Here is a 21,972-nt window from a genome sequence, read left to right as displayed (position 1 = left end):
TGCTCAAGCTAATGCTGCCTGTGACATTCACGTTGCAGAACAAATAGTTACTTAGATTTTTAACTTTTTTGACCTTCCAGTAACCTTCAACACAAATTCCCACTCCTTTTCTGAAACACTTTCTTCTGCTGGTTTCTCTGCCTAATAATTTAAAATGTTGGGAGCTGGTCCTGACCCCTCTTTCCTCTCTATCTGGCCTGATTTCCCTGATGATCTTCCAGAGGTCTCCCAAAGTTTACATTGCTGGCCTTGGCCTCTTCCTCAAACTGGAGCTCACATAGACTGTGCCTACATAACATCTTCATTTGGATGTTTAATATGCAATACAAGGTTTACATGCCCCATAGACCTCGATCACCCCCAGACACATTTATCCTCCAGTTTACCCTTCTCACTAAGTTCACTTTCATTCAGGATTTAGCCTTTTTTCCCTTGCCCCCTCTCCCATATCAGGCCCTGTCCCCACTATCTCCTGATTCTTTATATTCCTCCCTGTCTTTATACTTCTGCTGCTTGAGTCCAAGATGTCATCGCTCCTCACTGCGATTCCTCCAGTAACACCTTTGTCATGGCTGTCCTTTGAGAATCCGTTTTCCATGTAGCAAGCAGTGACTTGCATTGACTACATAATGCCACTCCCCTGATTCTTGTTCTAATGGCTCCCTTCACACTTCCTACCAAGGCCTAAAAGACCCTAAACCATCTAGAATTTTCCATTTCTGTTACTCACATTGAATAGTGAACATTTAAAATGATATCGATAAATACTGTATGTTGCCATGTAGAATATGCTCCCATATCATATATAAAGTGTACCCACATTTTTGGCCCAAACTTACAGGGAAAAAAAATGTTTTGTTTTAATTGTTAATTCAATTATTTATTTATATTTAGAGACAAAATTGAATATTGTATTCCAGGGTATTATTTTACATACAATATCAGGGTATTGATATCATTATTGCTTTCTAGAGTTACTCTTTTAACACATAAGCATAAATAAAAGAATTAAAAACATTTATATAGATAGAGAATTAGTACTACCCATGTGTAATATGCATCCTTATTTTTCTCTCAAAAATTTGGGCAAAAAAGTATGCATTACACTTGGCTAAATATGGTATGTACATTCATTAACTGTACATTCTCCCTGAACTTTTCTTTCCCTGACCTTTCATGATTGGCTCTTTTAACAATTTCTCCTCCAGGTTTAAACTTAAACGTTCTTTCTTTGGAGAGGCCTTGCCTCAGCACCACTAATTTGTAGCTGCTGCTGCCATTTGTTACTGCATCTCAGTGCTTTTTATTCTTCAGACGGCACTACTCACAACCTGATCATTTTCATGTTTCTTTTTAAATTCTGTCTTTTTGCACTAAAATGTGACCTTTTGAGAGCAGGAAAATTATATTATTTTTATAATTTTTTAATAATTACAAATTCCTTCAGATGACTTAAAAATGATGGTGGTCAATTTACATTTTTTAACAAGACCAGAAAATTTTCTAATGTAATTGATAAAGTTAGGATTTTTCAAAAATAGCCCTTCACTTGGAACACTAAATAAAAGACTTTTTCAGCAAAGCAATTTCATTGTGCAAACATTCATAAAGAAGAAAGCTGACATTTTGCCTTTTTTTTTTTTTTTTTCCTTTTTGGTCTTTTCTGTAGATCACAGACAGCCAAAAGTCATCAGAAGACTCTGGATCCAGGAAAGATTCTTCCTCAGAGGTTTTCAGTGATGCTGCGAAGGAGGGGTGGCTCCATTACCGGCCACTAGTTACCGATAAGGGCAAGGTAGAGTGTTTTCTTAGTTCCTGCGAGTGCAAGATAAGCACTGAAAACTGAAGCATGAAGTCTGTATATAAAATGTCAGCATATCCAAGGCCCTGGCTGGTGTGGCTCAGTGGATTGAGCGTGGGCTGTGAACCAAAGGGTCACTGCTTGGATTCCCAATCAGGGCGCCTGCCTGGCTTGCAGGCCAGGTCCCCAGTAGGGGGAGCACAAGAGGCAACCACACATTGATATTTCTCTCCCTCTCTCCTTCCCTTCCCCTCTCTCTAAAAATAAATAAGTAAAATCTTTTTAAAAAATAAAAGAAAATGTTAACATATCCAGAATAAAGAATGGAAAACATCTTTTATAAACACCTTTTTCTATAAAAGGAAACATTTTTTTTTTTTAATTCTAATCACATTTAATTTTCACTCAAAAGAATTTGACTTTCACTCAAAAGAATTTTCTGGCTGACTTTTTTCTTATTTTCTATTCCTATAGCATTTTAAATATATTTTGTGATGCCTGTTTTTATCTTAATTACCTTGTTTATTTTCCTAACCAAATTGAAGTTGAGATTTCACTGTCCTTGATTTTGACAGGAATACATTGCCTAACTTGGTTTATGCTCCACAAGTTTTGTCTCTCCTCTCCTAACAAGTATGTTTTGAAATAAATCAGACACCTGCTACATTTGAAATATATTTCTGCTTAACAGTGTTGCTTAATGTGTTTATCCTGTCACTGCAATTTAGCCAAGGATTAAGTATGCCTGACCTGTTTCATGTTTTTTAGCGAGTTGGTGGAAGCATCCGGCCGTGGAAGCAGGTGTATGTTGTACTTCGGGGCCATTCACTTTATGTGTACAAAGATAAACGAGAGCAGATGACTACATCTGAAGAAGAACAACCCATCAGTGTTAACGCTTGCTTAATAGACATCTCGTACAGTGAGACCAAGAGGAAAAATGTGTTCCGGCTCACCACACCAGACTGTGAATGCCTCTTTCAGGCCGAAGACAGAGACGATATGTTAGCCTGGATCAAGACCATCCAAGAGAGCAGCAACCTAAACGAAGAGGTATGGGTTCTAAATGATGTTGATAAAATTGGACAAGTTCGTTCACATTTTTCTTCTTTTTTTCTTTAAGAAGACTGAAAGTATCTAATGCATTATTTTTACTTAATAGAATATCACTTGTAGAAATAAAAAAATGGATTATTTATGTACTCTGCATACCTTCTCAGAAGCAGGGAGCCACAGGTCAGGAGACTGGTTCCTAGTTCTGGTCGTTACCTTTATGGCTAAATAATTCCAGATCTGTCTTCTTATGTCTAAACAAGAATGTTATGTGGCTTAAGTTATAGTGACAATGCTTGTGAAAACAAATTACTATGTAAATGCAAAGAGATAATGACACGATGATTTTTGTTAGTGGAATCATGCAGTTAGGAATATAATATCACCTATTGTAATAGATTAATTGGTTTTAGGAAAACTTGAATGATCAGAAATCATGTTATAAGCCATTTTTTTAAAATAAGATACAATGTTTAGGGACTTAGTGTCTAGCTCACAATCATCAAGATATTTTTACAGTGTGAATTTTAGTAGCAAAGGTAGTTTTTTAAGTGTACATAATGAAATTTTAAACCAAAAATTCAGCAATGATCATGTCTAGCTTTTATTTGAGTGCTTTTTTTGTGTCATTGACACAGTTTTTGTAACACATTGTTTCCACTTTTTGTGCCCATTGTTAGGACAAAAAGGAAAGAGCAACTTTCTTTTCTCTTCAGTGCTTAGGAACACATACATTAACTGTAGGGTTGTACAATTTATCTTCTTTAATTTTAGTCATTCCATTATATCCAATTCAAATTATGAGAACTTAGGCCTGTGCTTTTTTTCTCTGATAGTTTACTCACTTGTTTGTGGTTAAAAGTTAACACCAGATTGTATCAGTACAACCTGGTTCTACTACAAAGAGAGCATCAGACCTGAATTTTTGCAAAGAAACGGGGAGAATAAGAACTTGGATATAGATTTCAGCTTTAAGTAACAGCCCCGTTGAAGAAGCACCTGCTGCACGCTAAGCATTCGTAGAGTGTCCTTGTTAAACTTCCTTCAGATGACTCCATCTGTAAACATAGACGGCTGTTCTAAGGACTTAATGAGATAGTGCATGTTACCTGGTAGATAATAAGCATTTACTTAATGCCAGTCATTGTCATCATCATTATCATCCCAAGTTAAGACACAGGTATTTTTTCCTGTTTTATAGATAAGAAAGCAATAATTCATTGAGCACATACCATATGGCAGACACTCTTAAGCATTTTACATGAACTAATTTCAGCAGCCTTATGAATGTGTCCTATTATTATCGTCATCACCATTTCACAAACAAGGAAACCACGTAGCAAAGACAGGTTATGTAATTTCCCCAAAGTATTGAAGCTGATAAGGTCAGGGATAGGATTTAAACCAGGAAATCTTATCCTCTAGATCTTAACCATATGATCTCCCTGCTGGGAAGTGAGAAGAGGCATTTTGAATTTGAGATTGTTTGACTCCAAAGCCTGTATATTGTAAATTATATTGTTTGTTGTAAACAAAATCAGACAACTAAAAAAATTTTTTTGAGGACACATGCTGATGTATCATTGAAATCAATAGAAAAAAAATCATCACTTTGGGGTCAACTCTTAAGTTTTCCATACAGCATATTATAAAACTTAACTTGCTGGGTTTTTTTTTTTTTTTTTAAACACTTTTGAGCTTTTCTCTTCTGATAATCTGTCACTTCCGGCACTTAATTGATCCTTAATCTCATACTCCTATAACAATGAACAATTTTGGCAGTACTTTTTCATCTTTGATCCAACTGAGTGTTTTGAAATGCTGGTCATTTTTGTCTGGTGTATTAGTGTGAGAAAAAACTGACTTTCTGCTTCCCAGTCATTAATTAAAAATGACAGATTAATAAGTTTGAACACTTGCCACTCACTGGCACTATTCTAAGTATTGCTGTGGTGCAGAAAATAAACAGAAAACTCCCTCAGTGAGGGCGGCACTTGGAACATTTGTCACATAGTGACTGTGGGAGGTGATGTTGAAGAGAGGTTTTACAACAGCACCACGGAGCGTAAATATAGTGTCATTACTGAATATGCAAAGTAGGACAATAGAGAGCCTCAAAAAATTAGGGATTTCTATTTTCAGAGTTGCCTGTCTAATTTTACGTTCTTTTTATTCTGTAGGACACTGGTGTTACTAACAGGGATCTAATTAGTCGAAGAATAAAAGAATATAACAATCTGATGAGGTGAGAATTCCACTCTGTGCATAAGTTGATTTGGATATAAAATACGTAATTTTTAAGAAACATTCATTTCTTTCAGCAGCAAAGCAGAACAGTTGCCAAAAACACCTCGCCAGAGCCTCAGCATCAGGCAAACTTTGCTTGGGGCTAAATCAGAGCCAAAGACGCAAAGTCCACATTCTCCAAAGGAAGAGTCAGAGAGGAGGCTTCTCAGCAAAGGTACTGATGTTGGCATTCTCAGATAAATTTAACAAATGAAATGGTTTAAAATTGGGATTTTAAAGGTATTTTCATATTTTTCTGTACCAGTTTTGCTAACCTCAGCCCTGTGTGCACTAGCTCAAAGACCACTGTGGGCCTGGTCTAGGCCAGTGGGGCCTTTCCCTTTAAGGTGAGGTCTAAGGTGCCAGTTCTCGTGATAAGGACAAAGTGAAGGAAAGTACAACACATTGATCTACACTGAAAATTTGATTAATGCAGAGGGTCAGGCGCTGTCATTTTAAGATAAATTGTGCTTCTTTCTGTAAAACTCTTACTATGAAGTTGTCATGTTGATTCTATTTTCTTGACTGTTTTAAAGAAAATCATGGTACAGATTGTAATAAGGTAAAGATGCATAATTGATAGCTACTAAATTATATGAAAAGTTAAAAGGAGTGCTATATTAGGAAGAGAAGATAATACCATATTTTTGATAAATATAGGATATATTAGTTACAATACAGGACTGATTTATGTAAATATTGATAAAGGATTTTTTAAGTCATGATTTAAATACTCATGTTTTCGTTGTCTTATGTTGTTTTATTTTGAATAACAACCAAAAGATGATACCAGTCCCCCAAAAGACAAAGGCACATGGAGAAAAGGTATTCCAAGTATTATGAGAAAGACATTTGAAAAAAAGCCTGCTGCCACCGGAACATTCGGGGTCAGACTGGATGATTGCCCCCCAGCTCATACAAATCGGGTAGGAGACACCAGCAAGGATTTCTGAAGTCGTTCATTCAGTCGTGGTCATAATAGGACCCATGCACACGGCCTTTCAGATAACAGAGTACCTGCTGACTTATTGAGCCTTTTCCTCTTCATAGCTCATCTGAATTTCCCTAAGCTTTTCTGATCTGTAAGGGTGTGTCGAGTAATTTTATCTGTAATGCTTTTTTCTAATATATTGACTCTGAAATAGAATAATTATTCAGCCATTAGGAATGTATCTGAAATGATCAGAATTTATTTTGAAATCATGTGTGTTTCTGCTTTTAGCATCATAAAAGAAGGATGAGAACGAGGACCTGATTAAGAAAGTATAATAAGTGTAATTGTGTGTGTGTTTACAATACCCATGTTAGGATTCATATCATGAGTTGATTGATGTTATTCGTCCCTCCATTCTTTTTTTTTTTTTTTTTTACTTTATTCCTCTTTATTCAACTGAACTGTTCTCACCCTCCTTACTTGCTCTCGTTTCCTGTTTAGACTATTGTCTCCCTGTCGACCCTTCCTTTCCTGCCTTGACCTATTTTCTTTTTCCACTGTCTCAAGTATCTCTTGCTGGTTTAATCAGTTCCAAATTCTGTAGTATGTATATTTTTTATTTTCTCTATCTAAAAGCAGTAATTTATGCATTTTCTTTTGGGTGAAAATGGCCTTTTAGCTAAGGTATACATCTAACTAAACATAAAAATCGGTATTTATTAAATAAAATATTTATTTCTTGTTTTGCAGTATATTCCATTAATAGTTGACATATGTTGCAAATTAGTTGAAGAAAGAGGTCTTGAATATACAGGTATTTATAGAGTTCCTGGGAATAATGCAGCTATCTCAAGTATGCAAGAAGAGCTCAACAAGGGAATGGCTGACATCGATATACAAGATGATGTAAGTTGTCTCCTTCTATGTGGATAACTGATCTGTGTTTTTTCCTTGGGTGGTATTGACTGTATATTTCTATGTTGCCACTTAGAAATGGCGAGATTTGAATGTGATAAGCAGTTTACTAAAATCCTTCTTCAGAAAACTCCCTGAACCTCTCTTCACAAATGGTGAGTTAATGCCCACAAAAGAAACCAGAGGAAATAGTTAAAAATTACATTGTTGGAAAGCTATAGAATATGAAATTGAAGGAGGAAAAAATATTTTTGCCAAAGGAAATGGGAGATTTTGTTGAGTTCTTACTTATGTGCTATTTTTGTTACTCGGATTTTTTTCCTTCTGGTATATATTAATGAAAAACAGAGTCTGTAAAAAATTGTTTAGGCTCAGTAAAATATATATTATCCTGTTCATTCACATTTGTAGTCAAGCTAAAGAGACATTTTATTGTTTTCAGCCAAAAGTCTTCAGACCCTAATAAGATACAATAAGTAGAAAAATATATTTTTACCCAAGGCAAATATTTGACTTATATAAGACACTGTACTAGGTGTTGCAGTCTGGGTAAAGAGAAAAATGTACTAAGTGTGTAAATACAGGGTGGTACACTCAGGGGACTCATATTGTAGATAATTGTATTTGATGATAAGGGTTAGATGATCATTAAAAACTATAGCAGTTTTAGAGACTGACATCTCCAAAGTTATTTGGCGTATTTCCTACAATTGTTAAATTGTGATATGAAATTGAACCTTAAAGGAAAACTAGATTACAGCTCATCTAAACAATTTAAGATTTGCTTTATTGTTCTTATTGTTGTTGTCAGATAAATATGCCGACTTTATTGAAGCCAATCGTAAAGAAGATCCTCTAGATCGTCTGAAAACATTAAAAAGACTAGTAAGTATTATTTTATATTTCTAGAGGTATACCTAAAATTCAGCATCTAAATCCATTGTGAAAACAATATGTTTCAGATTCATGATTTGCCTGAACATCATTATGAAACACTTAAGTTTCTTTCGGCTCATCTGAAAACAGTTGCGGAAAATTCAGAAAAAAATAAGGTATGTAAAAAGTGCACACCGAAGCGATGTACTTCCAGTGGCTTTAGGTGGAAAGGTATACTTCGTTGCTTCATACTAACTAATCACATACAGGGTTATAATTCAATAAAAGCTCTAAAATACATCGTATTGGCTGATCAGTACCCCTAAAGATCACTGCTAAAAGTAAAAGATCCCAAAATATCAGTTATCAGCATTTTTAAAAGACATTTCTGTTTACAAATATCTAGCAAGAACAATGAAAAAGCCAGACATTTCATTTTTTATTTTTCAGTTGTATACCAGTGTTTTGAATAGACAGTATTTGCATGATACAATAGTCAAACTGTACCAAATAATAATACAGACGTTTTTATTGTTTTGTTTAGTTTTAAGCACATAAGACCTTTTTGTGTTGTTTTTAACACCATCACATTACCTTTGTTAAACACATCCAAATCTTTGAATCCTTAATCTCATCTAATACTCAGTTCATGTTTGGTTTCTCCAGGCTGATACATGGACCTTGTTTGGATATTGATTTAAACAAACAACTGTAAAGACTTTTCTTTAAGTCATTATCCAAACAAGGTCCACATACTGTGGTTGGTGCATAATAGTCTTAACTTTTCACCATTCTCCTCACTCCTTGGCGATTGTTGCCTCAATCCTTTAATGTCACTAGAGGTGGCAAAAGAGGATTCTGACTCTGAGGCATTACTTCTTAAAATACTTAAACACAGGCACTTTGGTTTCTGGAAAGAAAAGAAAAAAAAAACAATACCACAAACTCAGGAATACTGCTGTCACTACTTTTTCTAAGGATGATAATCTGCTTAAAGTGGGAAAAAATGCTTTTATTCAGGTCAGTTTAGTGGCTCTGCGTGTTCTGGAAGAGAGTTGCTCACAGTTGTAGTAAGGCTGGATTACGAGAACAGTGTCAACCCCTACTCCCTATAAATCGAGAAGATTACGAGCAGTCGTATCATTTCCTTTAGACAGTCAGTTTCCTCAAGTGATAGGGCTCTAAAAGAGGGAGAGGGAAGAAAGCCTATAGTCATTGATTGTACTGCTTCCAGAAGCTTATAGAGTAGGAACCAAAAAGTTCTCAATATAATTATAGTTGAAATATTTTCTAATTGTTTCAGCATTTTCCAAAGTATAGTACATCATTCATCAGTTTTGCTGGATGTTAGTAAGAGCTATGAGAAAATAGTGTTTGATGGTCTAATTAGTTTACAAAGCACTGGATTAAACAAAATAGAGCTGATTTCTTTACTGCATGTTTTTAAGAATCTTGAATATATTAACACCGTGAGTCTTCACTAAGCACATAAGGCATTTCATTCCCCAGACTTATTTGACTACATGTTGTGGAACATCTTTCAAAAAATACAGAATTTGTTTTAAGTAATTAATGAATTCATAAAATGTGAACTACATATGTTATTAGTTTTATAAGGAAACCAGCTAAAATTGTATACCCACATAATAAATATTACTGTATATATAAAATAAAAAGGCATGTTATCATTAGTCTAAACACTTAATGAAATCATAGACAAGAATCTAGTAAAAATTTTATGTAAGACCTTTGAGATGCTGGACTTTTATTTTTTGACAGAAGGCTGAGGTGACCATACCTTGTAGAGGGAAAATGGGAAGCATGCCTTGTGCGCCCAGCTTCAGTAAACCCTTCATGCAGTCATATTTCCTTCCACTCAGTCCACTTCCTGTGGAAGTATTGACTTCAATTACAAGTTAGACACATAACAATTGCTCCAGAATTGGAAAAGATCTCTTGGTTATCCGCTTTGTACCTTGTACCATATCTGAGAGGTGTGCGTGTGCATGCCTCTCACAAAAGAGTGGAGTAGTGTGGTTCCCCAGTGTGGCTTTTCAGTTCTGTGGTCATTTGTAACTCCTTGGTGTGTTCTCAGGGTTGGCAAAAGTTATTTAGCATTTGAATCAAATCCTAAGTTCAAAATACTACAGCAGATACTCTAAGATACAACAAAGGAAAACGAAAGATCCACACATTTGGTAATTGTATAATTTAACAAGGAGTAGAAATGTCACGGGGTGGATACACAAACATGTAATATTGAGGCATTCAGATTGGTGCAATGATAGGCAAAGAACTTCAGAACGTTTGGTTGAAGTAAAAACCGATTCAGAAGGAGTACTTCCAGACATTGGGTTTCACGTTTTAGGGATTTCGCTATACTATTGAGGCAGGTTTGGAAAATTTTATGTATCTTTAAGCAGTTTTCTACTTTTTAGTTTTTGAAGGCAGAGGATTTCCATGTTCTTTTCTAAGTGTTTTCCCTTTGATATTAATATTTTTGTCAGTTAACTTAGCTTCAGTAATACTAGTTTTGAACCACATCAATTGCTTTCTATCAAAGGCTTCTTGGAAGAAAGGAATGCCAGTTAAGCATTGTACATTGTACATTGTCACTAAAGCAGGAAAAAAAGTTGGGCAGAGGTTAACTCACGGAAATTGTAACTAGGAAGCTATTTTTTATTTTACACACACATCCATCAGCCATTCTTCTTTGAATTCTTTTTCACCAGGAGAACCTGTCAGAAATAAAATGCCAAACATGCAATTGGACTTTAAACGTATTTTCTTAAGAAAAATTGTGATATTTCCCAGTATCATCCTTTATTGCAGATGGAACCAAGAAACCTGGCAATAGTTTTCGGCCCGACGCTGGTGAGGACGTCCGAGGATAACATGACGCACATGGTCACTCACATGCCGGACCAGTACAAGATCGTGGAGACGCTCATCCAGCACGTAAGTTCACGCTTCACCTCGGGCAGAGAACTCTTTCTCCGCGAGCAGCTGATAGGGCGGAATTGGGCTGTAGTATTTTTTTTTTGAGATAATTATTCTCAATTCTGTATTCTATGCTCCAAAATACAGATCTATTTAGGGGGTTATTTAATTTCTCTTTTTACCTTTTTTATTTTAAATTTTAGCATGACTGGTTTTTCACAGAAGAAGGTGCGGAAGAGCCCCTCGTAAGTATTGTCTGACAGCATGTGCACTCTGTCGTGTTCATTGGGACACCAGATCCTGATGCTCCACCACCGTCAGCCTCCTGCTTTGTATGCTCTTGCCCACTTTGCACCCCGGAAGCAGGTCCATAGCTCCTCAGTTTCCAACCTAAAGAAAATAGAAGTATGATGCTCTTTGCATAGTTAATTATATGTAAACAAGGTAAAAAATTATGCCCATGTGTTCCACTCAGTAATGGGTCTTTTATTAAATGTTGCTTGGGTTTTAAAGAAAGTATCTTTGAAGAAATGATGAAGAGATCTTTGTTTATTGACCATAGACAACAGTGCAGGAAGAAAACACAGTGGACTCCCAGCCAGTGCCCAACATAGATCATTTACTCACCAACATTGGAAGGACAGGAGTGTCCCCTGGAGATGTATCAGGTAACTCTTGCCTGGGCAGTATCAAGTTCTAGGTTAAAAGTTAAATTCTTGTAACATGAAAGCAAATCAATCATAAGTAACAATTCACTGTGATTTTTTTCCTTTTCTTCTTTTTTTCTGATAAGAAACTTAATCTCCCTTTTCTGATTGGTCTTAATTTTCTTCCAGCGACTGTAATGCCATTATATGACTATAATGCATGGAGTTACAGTGCTTGTCAGAATGGAAACATGAGGGAAATGAGCATGCGAACCACTGTTTTGTTCTTTTTTTTTTTTAATTCACAGTTTCCATGTAATAGTCATCACAAGGTAAAACAGATACATGCTACTGAATATGTGGTTGCTGTGATGGCAGAAAGTATGGTCTTTCTAGACTGTATAAGTAGTTCTCATTCTTGGGCTTGATGTTCTGTTTAAAAGCAGCAAGGAAAATGTTGAACTGCTAATGGGCACCATTTTCAGAAATGCAGTATATTATTTGTCACTATAGATGTCACAGTAAAAGTCAACATATTTGACATTTTCTTCTGTTTTCTCCTGCCACCCTAATGTTTGGTTAAGTATTAGTTCTTGTAGGCTCTTTTGATGAAATTTTTCTCCTGCCAAACTGTTGCACTAACCTAGCATGTTGTTTTACACAATTGTTCTCCCTTTGTCTCTAGTTCTTGTTCTAGTCCTAAAGGGTTTTTTCAGCACTTACTGACACAGGCAAATCTATACTGATGTTGCACAGGCGAAGTGGGAGGAGTCTATCACACGGTAATGTCGCTAGTGGATTCTGTGGTGTCCCTGATGGACAGCTGGAACTGTAGGAAGAAGGAGGATTGCTGTCCACACTGTAGCTGCCTTGTCTGCAGAAACCCCCGATTCTTGTAAATGCAAAACATCGTTGATCTGTGGTGTAAATTTTCTCTTAAGATTCTTGTAAACAGATCAATACTACTTTCTTAAAAGTTTTTCTGCTGTTTCTTGTTATTTCTGAAGCAGACCGTGAGGAGAAATAGCATGGTATGGTCTACCAGTTCCTAAAGTCATACAGCATTTAGCCATGTGTTAAAAGGGGCGTGGCACGGGGCTCAGCTCATTAATTTTGAAAATCAGTTTCCCTAAAGTCAAAACGTAAAATTTCAAAATTGGTGTGATCCGGGATAGTGCTAGCCCCTTCCTACCCTCTTTGTAATTGTATAATCTGAGTTTTTGCCAGACAGTAAAATTATGGTCTCCATTTTTCCATTTCCATAATAGCATTTATTAGTAGATAATTACAAAACTGGTAGCAATTTGAACAAACTAGTCAAAAGGATCCCTGACTGCACAGATATGAAACTGGGGTCTCAAGCACAAAGGTCAGCCTTATTTAATATAAAACCAAAGTGACCTGAAACAGGGTTATCCTGATGCCACTTTTATGTCCATATGCATATAGTATGTGCTTATAAAATTTGAGTTTGACAGTCTGACAAAAATCAACATAAATACACCCACCCGGTATGATTGTCTCAATTTGTAGCTAGGGCAGCAAAGAATCTTAAAAGTTCTACATTGTGTATCAGTCTCAGATACAAGATGTGGTACATAGTACAATTCTTAAAAAGGTCTTCAAGCTTTTGTATTGCTAGATTTAATACTAGAAAGTTCAATGAGCACTAGCATTTCTGTTTCTGTTAGTACAGGGCTCCTTTGCCATCCTCTCATTGAGCTGATTCTGCCTACAATTCACAGCACTCTCTCATGGCGGTGGCTTTCTGTGGTGCAGCTTGCATCTTTGTGAGCTCTGACTATCCACTGTGTTCAATGGTTTTGTTTGAGTTTTGCTTTCCCATTTTGTTCTGTGCCTGTCTTTTCCATAAGTTCTGCATTGTTTGTTGAAAGACGTAAAGACGGACTAATACTGACCATGTTTTATTTAACTTCTCACAGATTCAGCTACTAGTGACTCAACAAAATCTAAGGTAAATTGTTTTGTACAATTGTGAAGTATTTTAGGGGGGAATTGTTTTTTGGCTAATTGTTATGATTAGTATACAAATGCATCCCTGTCTGTGTCTGAAGACACAGATGAACAAGTTCTCATAAAGGGAAAAATTAATTCTAAGAATAGAATATTGTAGAAGAATACTTGATTGCGAGTTGGAATGTTGGTTTCTCTCAGCATAGCTTAGCATGACTCAGAGGTGGGCTTTACTTCCTCGTTCTTTAATGTGAAAAATTTTGAGAATATGAAAGTAGAATAGTATAATGAGTCCCTATTCCCCCCCATCATCCATTCTCCACGATGAACTCATGGCCAAGTTTATTTCATCTGCACTCCACTCAAGTCTCAGATATCATTATTTCTGTAAATATTTCAGTAGTAATACAGATTTTTTGTTGTTATTATATATTTTATAGAAATTATAGATTTTATTTCAAAAAAATCACTAATTTTGTTTTTATGATCAATATTTTAAACATAATTTGTGTTCCCTTGACAACACCAACAAATTACACAATTTTTTGAGTAGTATTTGGGAAGTTTTTATACTTCGTAGACAGAATTTTTTTTTAAGATGTTATTTATTTCCAGAGAGAGGGGAAGGAAGGGAGAAAGAGAGGGAGAGAAACATCAGTGTGTGGTTGCCTCCTGTGCACTCCCAGGAATGTGCCCTGCAACCCAGGCATGTACCCTGACTGGGAATTGAACCAGCGATCCTTTGGGTCACAGGCTGACACTCAATCCACTGAGCCACATCATCCACGGCTAGAAAGTATTTTATTCATTCAATCTATTCAAATTTTGTTTAACTGAGACAATAGCAACTAGGATTGTCAATAAATTTCTTAAAACATTTTTCTATTCGGAAATGAGATGTGAATTTTACTTATGTTTAAATATCATAATGGGCTATATATGATTAAATTATAATTCTTGCAGAAAATATTACAAAGTATTATAGTCCTATTACTCACTTCCACTTATTTTGTTACTTTCACCGTCTTTTTGCCTTACCCTTTTATTTTGGGTAATTTTAAACCTACAGAAATGTTCCTAGAGTAATAGTTAGCACCCAAACCTTTGACTCTAGACTCATCAGTTAGTAAATCTTGATTGTATTTTTTTTTTCTGAATCATTTTTAGAGTTAGTGAACAGAACAACTTACCCCTAAATATTTTCCCAATTGTCCCAATAATGTTCTTTGTTTATTTTTGGTTTCTTCATACAGGATGCAGTCAAGGATAATTCCTTGCATGTAGTTGTCGTGTCCCTTTAGACTTCTTTAATCTAGAGCAGTTTCCCGTCTTTTATTTTTTTTTGCCAGAATATAAGATTTTAGATTTCATACCTCTTAGAAATTCATACCTTCCCTGTTATGAAATGCATATTCCTTAACCTGTTGTCATAGCCATCTCTTTATCTTAATTATGGTGATGTTGATACCATCCTGCAAAATAATGGATATCCAAATGGTATGATTCTTTGTAACAGTTTCTCAATAGTAAAATAGTCATTTGCCTCAACACATACTTTATGGTCATACAGTCATGGAAGTTTAAAGGGAATCCTAGTAAATCTCAAAGAAAACATAATCTTATTTCTTCTTAACTGAATAAATGATGAAATTGAGATGTTTAAAGGTGAATCCCTTGCTCAGTGTCATGCACAGCAAGCTGCAGGTGGAAAGTCTGGTCCCCTAATTCAGAGCTCTCTCCAGTCCATTATCCATACCCTGCTGTCTAGCAGAATGTGTTCAAATGTCAATGGCCATTAGAAATGTACAGGGTAGTTACAAAATTCTTTATAATTTATCAAAAACAAAGTTCTATTAATCTTTGGTTTCATTTTGGTGAATTCTTTATATGAAGGTCTAAATTTTTAGTTTCAAAGACTTCAGTACAGTAGTCTTGGCAAGTCTAAGGTTTTCATGACAGTAGAGAAATGCACTTTCTGTTACTCGACATGCTTTCCGCCTGCCTGCTCGTGCTAAATGGTATGTGGTGACCCTACAGGGGTTTATCGACCCCTGCCACCCCCACTGAATTAGCATATAGGCATTATGAACAAATTAATTGAGTAGTTGTCATCAAGAACCCGTTGTGCATAGCTAACAAAGCCAGTAAGCTGCAACACAACTTTCCCAATAACAGGGCACTAGAGTGTTTCTTTGGTTAAGGACTCAAGATCTTTCACTGACCTTATGTTATTGGAACATTCTGATTTTGTTATTACCTTGAGAAAAATGGAGACATTATCAACCTGATTTGCCTAAGGCAAGACAAGTTCCTGAAGTCCAGCCTTGCGGAAATAATGGAAGACCAAAGAATCCCTTATGTTAATGAGCTGATCATATACAGTATCTGTACCGTGTGCTGTCTATAATTGGAAAATTGAAGTCAGTCATAAGATTTTAGTAACCTATTTCACAATACTGTATTCAGCTATGTTGAAATATTAACTCTTACACCTGAAAGAACCTGAAGAATGAGCACTACCAAGCAGGGAAAGTCAGTAGATGCAGGGAAATTAACAAGCACAGGACAGCTGGATTGCACCAGGCAAAAAATACTCCTTTCAAAGATGGATGCCTATGAGCTTAGACTTGGCAGTTAAATAACATCTGTATGACTTGATGGTAAATACTACTAGGCAGGAAATGGGACTAAATAAAAAGTAAAATTTATCTAAAATTATATATAGATAAATAAAAATTTATCTTAAAAGGAGGAATAAAAAGCTAATTATATTTTGTTAGTGCTTCTACAGCTTTTGTAAGGGTAATTCAGTAAGAAATATCTGGGGGAAAACCCTTTCAGAAAAGGAACTTGATAATGTTCTCATGCTCAGCGTCTCATTTCTGATTGCTTTTCAGGGCTCTTGGGGATCTGGAAAAGATCAGTATAGCAGGGAACTGCTTGTATCCTCCATCTTCGCAGCCGCTAGTCGCAAGAGGAAAAAGCCAAAAGAAAAAACACAACCTAGTAGCTCAGAAGATGAACTGGACAATGTGTTTTTAAAGAAAGAAAATGCAGAACTGTGTCACAACAGTACTAAAGAAGAATCCAAAAAAGAGAGCGAGACATCGGGAAGAAAACAGAGGATCGTCATTTCCAAAGAAAATAATACTAAGAAAGACAGCAGTGCAACGAAAGACGAGAAGGCATCACTGCAAAAAGAGAGTATGGCATCCGAAGAACCCTCACCCCCACACAACTCAAAACACAACAGGTCACCCACTCTGAGCTGCCGCTTCACCGTAGTGAAAGAGAGCCCCAGGTCCCTGGTGACTCAGAAGGCCTCCCACTTTGAAGAGACAGGGTCGGACTCCGGCACTTTGCTCAGCACGTCTTCTCAGGCCTCTTTGGCAAGGTTTTCCACTAAGAAGTCCACCAGTCCAGAAACTAAACGTGGCGAGTTTTTGGCCAATGTCAGCACCATCACCTCAGATTATTCAACCACGTCGTCCACTACGTACTTGACCAGCCTTGACTCCAGCCGACTCAGCCCCGAGGTGCAGTCCGTGGCAGAAAGTAAGGGAGACGAGGCTGATGATGAGAGAAGCGAACTGATCAGTGAGGGGCGGCCCGTGGAGACAGACAGCGAGAACGATTTCCCCGTTTTCCCTGCCGCTTTGGCTTCTGAGAGGCTTTTCCGAGGAAAACTGCAAGAAGTGCCTAAGACAAGCCGGAGAAATTCAGAAGGAAGCGAAGTAAGTTGTACTGAGGGAAGTTTAACACCCAGTTTGGACAGCCGAAGACAGCTCTTCAGTTCCCATAAACTGATCGAATGTGATACGCTGTCCCGGAAAAAATCCGCCAGGCTCAAGTCAGACAGTGGGAATCTGGGAGATGCCAAGAGTGAGAAAGAAACAACCTCAATAACCAAAGTATTTGACGTTATGAAGAAAGGGAAGTCAACAGGGAGTTTACTGGCCCCGACCAGGAGTGACTCAGAAAAACAGGAACCCACTTGGAAAACAAAAATAGCAGATCGGTTAAAACTGAGACCCAGAGTCCCAGCAGATGACATGTTTGGAGTAGGAAATCAAAAAACGAATGCTGAGACTGCTAAAAGGAAAAACATCAGACGTCGACATACACTCGGAGGGCACAGAGATGCTTCTGAAATCAGTGTTTTGAATTTTTGGAAGGCGCAGGAGCAGAGTGGGGAGAGAGAGTCTGAACTCTCAGCTGTGACTCGGTTAAAGCCTAAATGCTCAGCCCAGGACTTGTCCATCTCGGACTGGCTTGCAAGGGAGCGCTTACGCACCAGTACATCTGACCTTAGCAGAGGAGAAACCGGGGACTCCCAGCAGGACAGTTCTGGCACATTAGAAATTTCCATGACGGACACACCCATATCTTTTCAGTCTGATGCAGGCGGTTCTTCCAGTACCTTGGCTTCAACTAACAGGCCCCTTCTTTCCATACCACCACAGTCACCTGACCAAATAAATGGAGGAAGCTTCCAGAACATGAGCCAAAATGCTAGTTCTGCAACAAATGCCCAACCTCATAAACTGTCTGAGTCCCCAGGAACTAAAGCACAGCTTCATCCCTGTCTTTAAACTGGGGGTATGTCCACTATAGCAAATAAAAAGCTACTGTTACACGTTCCAGTAACTCTGTAAATATTTTCTTGTACCAGAATTGTTATTATGCAGCCCTCATTTGGGCTGGTTTTATCATTTTGCACTGTGGAATAGCTTTACAGTGCATTACTACAGCCAGAAGAACATATATATATATTTAAAAATATATTGGCTAGTTGTATACAAATGAGTAAGGTATTTGTTGCAACTTACTACATAGCGTATACCCAAGATTACTGAAGAAAATAGCTGGCATTAGTGTGCAGCAAATTTGTTCTTTTGGTTTCATCACTAACAGAAGTGCCTCATCATAAAAATCCATTTGGTTTTTAGGGTGCCATATTGTTAAAATTAGATAACTTACATTGAATAAATGAATGCGTTTTATGGGTAACAAATTTCATTACATTTACCGGTTTTAACACAGGTGGATACAGAACTTCCATTCTTTAGTCATTCCAGGTGGATCTCTGAGTTTTATATTCAAACTTTTAATACAGTTTTTGAGTTTTGTGTGACTTGAATTTTTAATCTTTCTGTACAATACGTAACTTAAATGAACATATTATATGTGTATCTTTTCTTCAGATACCAGATTTGATATAAATGTTGTAACATAGGTGTGTAGATAGTGACCTGGATAGAACTGGCTTCTTTATTGAGAAGAATATAATTCTGCATGAGGACTTAATGAATCCAAACCCATGTCATGCCTGTGTGCATACCCAATTAAACACTGGAAATAAAAAATTGTTTTGGTGAACTTTGCATGGCTTGAAACTTATTATAATATATTTTTAAATGTGATCCATTTATAACTACCTTAATTGGTCCTGACTTTAAAAAATTACCTACTCTATTTATATATTATATCCTCTTTTTTGCTGTGGTTGGCAGGAACCTCTCTTAATAAATGTTTACATTGGGCTAACCCCACTTTTGTACACAGATACTTTTCTAGCTAACGTAATGTAACAGTCTCCACTTAATCTGTGGAAGATATGTTCCGAGAACCCCAGCAGATAGTACCAAACCCTAATCACCTTCTGCTCTCCTGGGAATGTGGCAGCAGCTTCTTTATTGGTAGACAGCCTCTCCAGTAGTCTTTATATCTGTCAGTTTAAACCTGTTCCTGAATCTCTGGGACCATCCTTTACTTGCAGTAAATGGCGTGCTGTCATTTGTCTCGGGATTCCTGCTGAAATCTTCCTACAGGCTCACTGCTTTCTGGCGCAACACATTGCCATCAATTGAATACATTTTCGGTTCATGTCTTCCACCCACAAATTTAATGCCTTTTCCATGGTAACTTATTAAATCACAGTGTGGCAGTAACTTTTGCAGTTTGAGGTGTGATAGCAAAACTAGAATAAATTTCTTTTTCTTCACAATTTCACAGATAAAAGATTTGTTCTGTCCACAGATCTTAGCAACCTCAGCAGGTGATTTTTCTCATTCCTTATTAAGGTGAGAACGTTGACCTTCGAAACACTTCTCGGCTTCTCTTTGGCATACCTGAATTGCCAGCATCATTAATTAGCACTTTGGAGCTGTCGTTACGTAAAATAGCACTTCGGGCACAAACCCTGTGATACCATGACTGCTGACTGGGTAGTCAAGCCTGTAGCTAACACGTGACCAAGGGGACAGGGAGAATCTATAGGGTGAAACGCTGGACCAAGGGGCATTCAGGTCCCAGGCGGAATGGAGTGAAACAGTGAGAAATTTCACCATATTACTTGAACAGTGAGCAAAGTAAAACTAATTAATCATTTCTGGACTTCTCTATTTAATATTTTCGGGTCTCATTTGACTACAAGTAACATCACAGGTAATCGGCAGGGGCGGCTATGGACAGCGTATGTTTACTTTTTCTTGGAGATAACTGAGTGAAAACAACATGAATTTGGGAGTCAGACCAACTCTGTACTTTCTAGATATTTAAACTCAAACAAATTATTTAACTTCTAAATTTATTCCTTCGTAGAAATAATGACAATAGTGTCTGTTTTTCAGGGTTACTAAGACGTCAGTGAGATACTGTTCCAGACATAGTGCCTGCTGCATGTCACTTGCAAAATATATCAAAGCTATTGTTAGAAATAATAGGTAATTAAAAATCTTAGGGTGTTAAGACTTGAGAGGGCCTTAAAAATCATCAAACCCAGTGGTTGTCAACCCTGTCAGACCCAGTATTCTCTTTCTATAAAAAATACTTTGTAATTTATTTTTTGCTATTTGGAAATGAAATTCATAGATAATATAACATCTATATAATCATGTATGTAACGATGTATTTTCAATATATAATATAGAATATGATTCTCATTAGAAAATAAAAGGAAAGTTATAATAAAATAATTATTTCAATATGTGAAGTAGATGTTTGCACCAATATATAGAGTCGCTAACGATGAAATAACTTCATGTGCCATAAATAGTTTTGCTGTTGGTGATGTGATTTTTCTTAAATGAATGGTTTTTGGTATGAACAAAATAAAATACACTTTTTTCTTAGTTTACATAGTAGATATGTTCCTGGAAAAGTCAGTATATTATTAAAACCATGGAAAATACCTACATATAAAAGTGAAGTTAGAGTCAAGGCTCAAATATATTTCATTCATTTCTGCTCTTTTATTTCCTTTGATCATTTCTATTTGCTTAGATCATTGATTTTTCAGCCTTTCTTGTTTTCTAGTTGCCTTTGTGATTTTTCCTTTAACCTGTGAGTTATTTAGATGTGTATGGTCTAATTTCCAAATATTTGAGGCTTTCTGTTTCTAATTATTTTTTAAATTGACTTCTAGCATAATCCCACATGATTATTAAAAATACTCTTTTCTGTTTGAAATTGAGACATTTATTGTAAACTAGCATACGGTCAATACTGATAAACATCTCAGGTCCATTTGAAGACAATATATATTCTGTCATTATTGGCTGCTCTATTATATCGATTAAGCCAGCCTTCCTAATCATGTCTTCCAGATCTGTACCCTTACTGATTTCTTACCTGGCTCTTCTCAGTTCCTGAGAGGTGATAGAGTCTTGTGTTATGGTTGTCGGTCTATACATGACTTCTGTTAATGTTTTTCTCGTATGTTTTGAAGTTAGTTTCTTAGATGGACATAAATTTAGAATCACTTTATCTTCATGGTTGATTGACTCTGACCATTATGGAATGCCCTTTTTTTTCTCTAGCGAAGCTGCATGTCTTAAAGTTTATTTTATATGTTATTAATGTAGATATATCAGTTACTTGTGGTTAGTGTTTGCATAATAAATGTTCATCCTTTTACTTGTAACACTTTGTGCTTATATTTTTCAAGTTATCTCTTGTAGCAGCATACAGTGGGGGTTTTTTAAAAAATATAATCTAGTAATCTTTGTCTTCTAATTGGAATATGTAATCCAGTTACATTTTTTAATCCTTACCCAGTGGTATATTTATTGATTTTTTTTAGCGAGAAAGGAAGGGAAAGAGAGAGGGAGAGAGAGAGAAACATTGATCAGTTGCCCCTCATACAAGCCCCAACTGGGGATTAGACCGGCAACCTCGGTATGTGCCCTGTCCGGGGATCAAACCCACAACCTTTTGGTGTTCAGGACAACACTCCAACCAACTGAGCCCGCTGACCAGGGCTGATCCACTTAAGTCTACTGTAATTACTGTTGTAGTTGGATTAGCATCTGCCATCTTAATATTGGTTTTTTCTACTTGGTCCACAAGTTTTATGTACCGTTTTCTCTTGTTTTATGCCTTGTGGATTAATCCAATATTTTTATTATACCGTTTCCCCTTTCTGTAGCATGTTTTTTATTCTTCTGTTTTTTTGTCCCCAGTGGCATCCTCCACTTAATAGAATCTAATTTAAATTAGAACACTTAACTACTTTCCACGTGCTCTTCATTGTTGTTGATATGCAT

The 21,972-nt window shown here is 36.5% G+C and overlaps 1 protein-coding gene across 7 annotated transcripts in view; it reads left to right on the top strand.

Annotated features, from left to right (window-relative positions):
• The window catches only part of ARHGAP21 (Rho GTPase activating protein 21), a 125,708-nt gene extending 106,903 nt beyond the window's left edge, over positions 1-18,805 (top strand). For 5 of the 7 annotated variants that reach the window (XM_053922541.1, XM_053922543.1, XM_045184011.2 and 2 more), the window contains 14 exons: positions 1,670-1,795; positions 2,570-2,854; positions 5,035-5,099; positions 5,176-5,315; positions 5,924-6,066; positions 6,825-6,980; positions 7,066-7,144; positions 7,801-7,874; positions 7,952-8,041; positions 10,698-10,823; positions 11,009-11,050; positions 11,368-11,473; positions 13,396-13,427; positions 16,324-18,805. In XM_053922541.1, coding sequence (XP_053778516.1) covers positions 1,670-1,795; positions 2,570-2,854; positions 5,035-5,099; positions 5,176-5,315; positions 5,924-6,066; positions 6,825-6,980; positions 7,066-7,144; positions 7,801-7,874; positions 7,952-8,041; positions 10,698-10,823; positions 11,009-11,050; positions 11,368-11,473; positions 13,396-13,427; positions 16,324-18,018 — 3,159 coding nt within the window. In that variant the 3' untranslated portion in view covers positions 18,019-18,805. The remainder of the gene's footprint in view (positions 1-1,669; positions 1,796-2,569; positions 2,855-5,034; positions 5,100-5,175; positions 5,316-5,923; positions 6,067-6,824; positions 6,981-7,065; positions 7,145-7,800; positions 7,875-7,951; positions 8,042-10,697; positions 10,824-11,008; positions 11,051-11,367; positions 11,474-13,395; positions 13,428-16,323) is intronic. The other 2 variants (XM_053922542.1, XM_053922540.1) reach the window with 1 other exon arrangement.
• The last annotated feature ends 3,167 nt before the right edge of the window (positions 18,806-21,972 follow it).

The sequence above is a fragment of the Desmodus rotundus genome, chromosome 4 (genome assembly GCF_022682495.2).
Source record: "Desmodus rotundus isolate HL8 chromosome 4, HLdesRot8A.1, whole genome shotgun sequence".
NCBI lineage: Eukaryota > Metazoa > Chordata > Mammalia > Chiroptera > Phyllostomidae > Desmodus > Desmodus rotundus.
The sequence above is the reverse complement of the archived record's forward strand: the minus strand, read 5'-3'. Positions and strand labels throughout refer to the sequence as shown.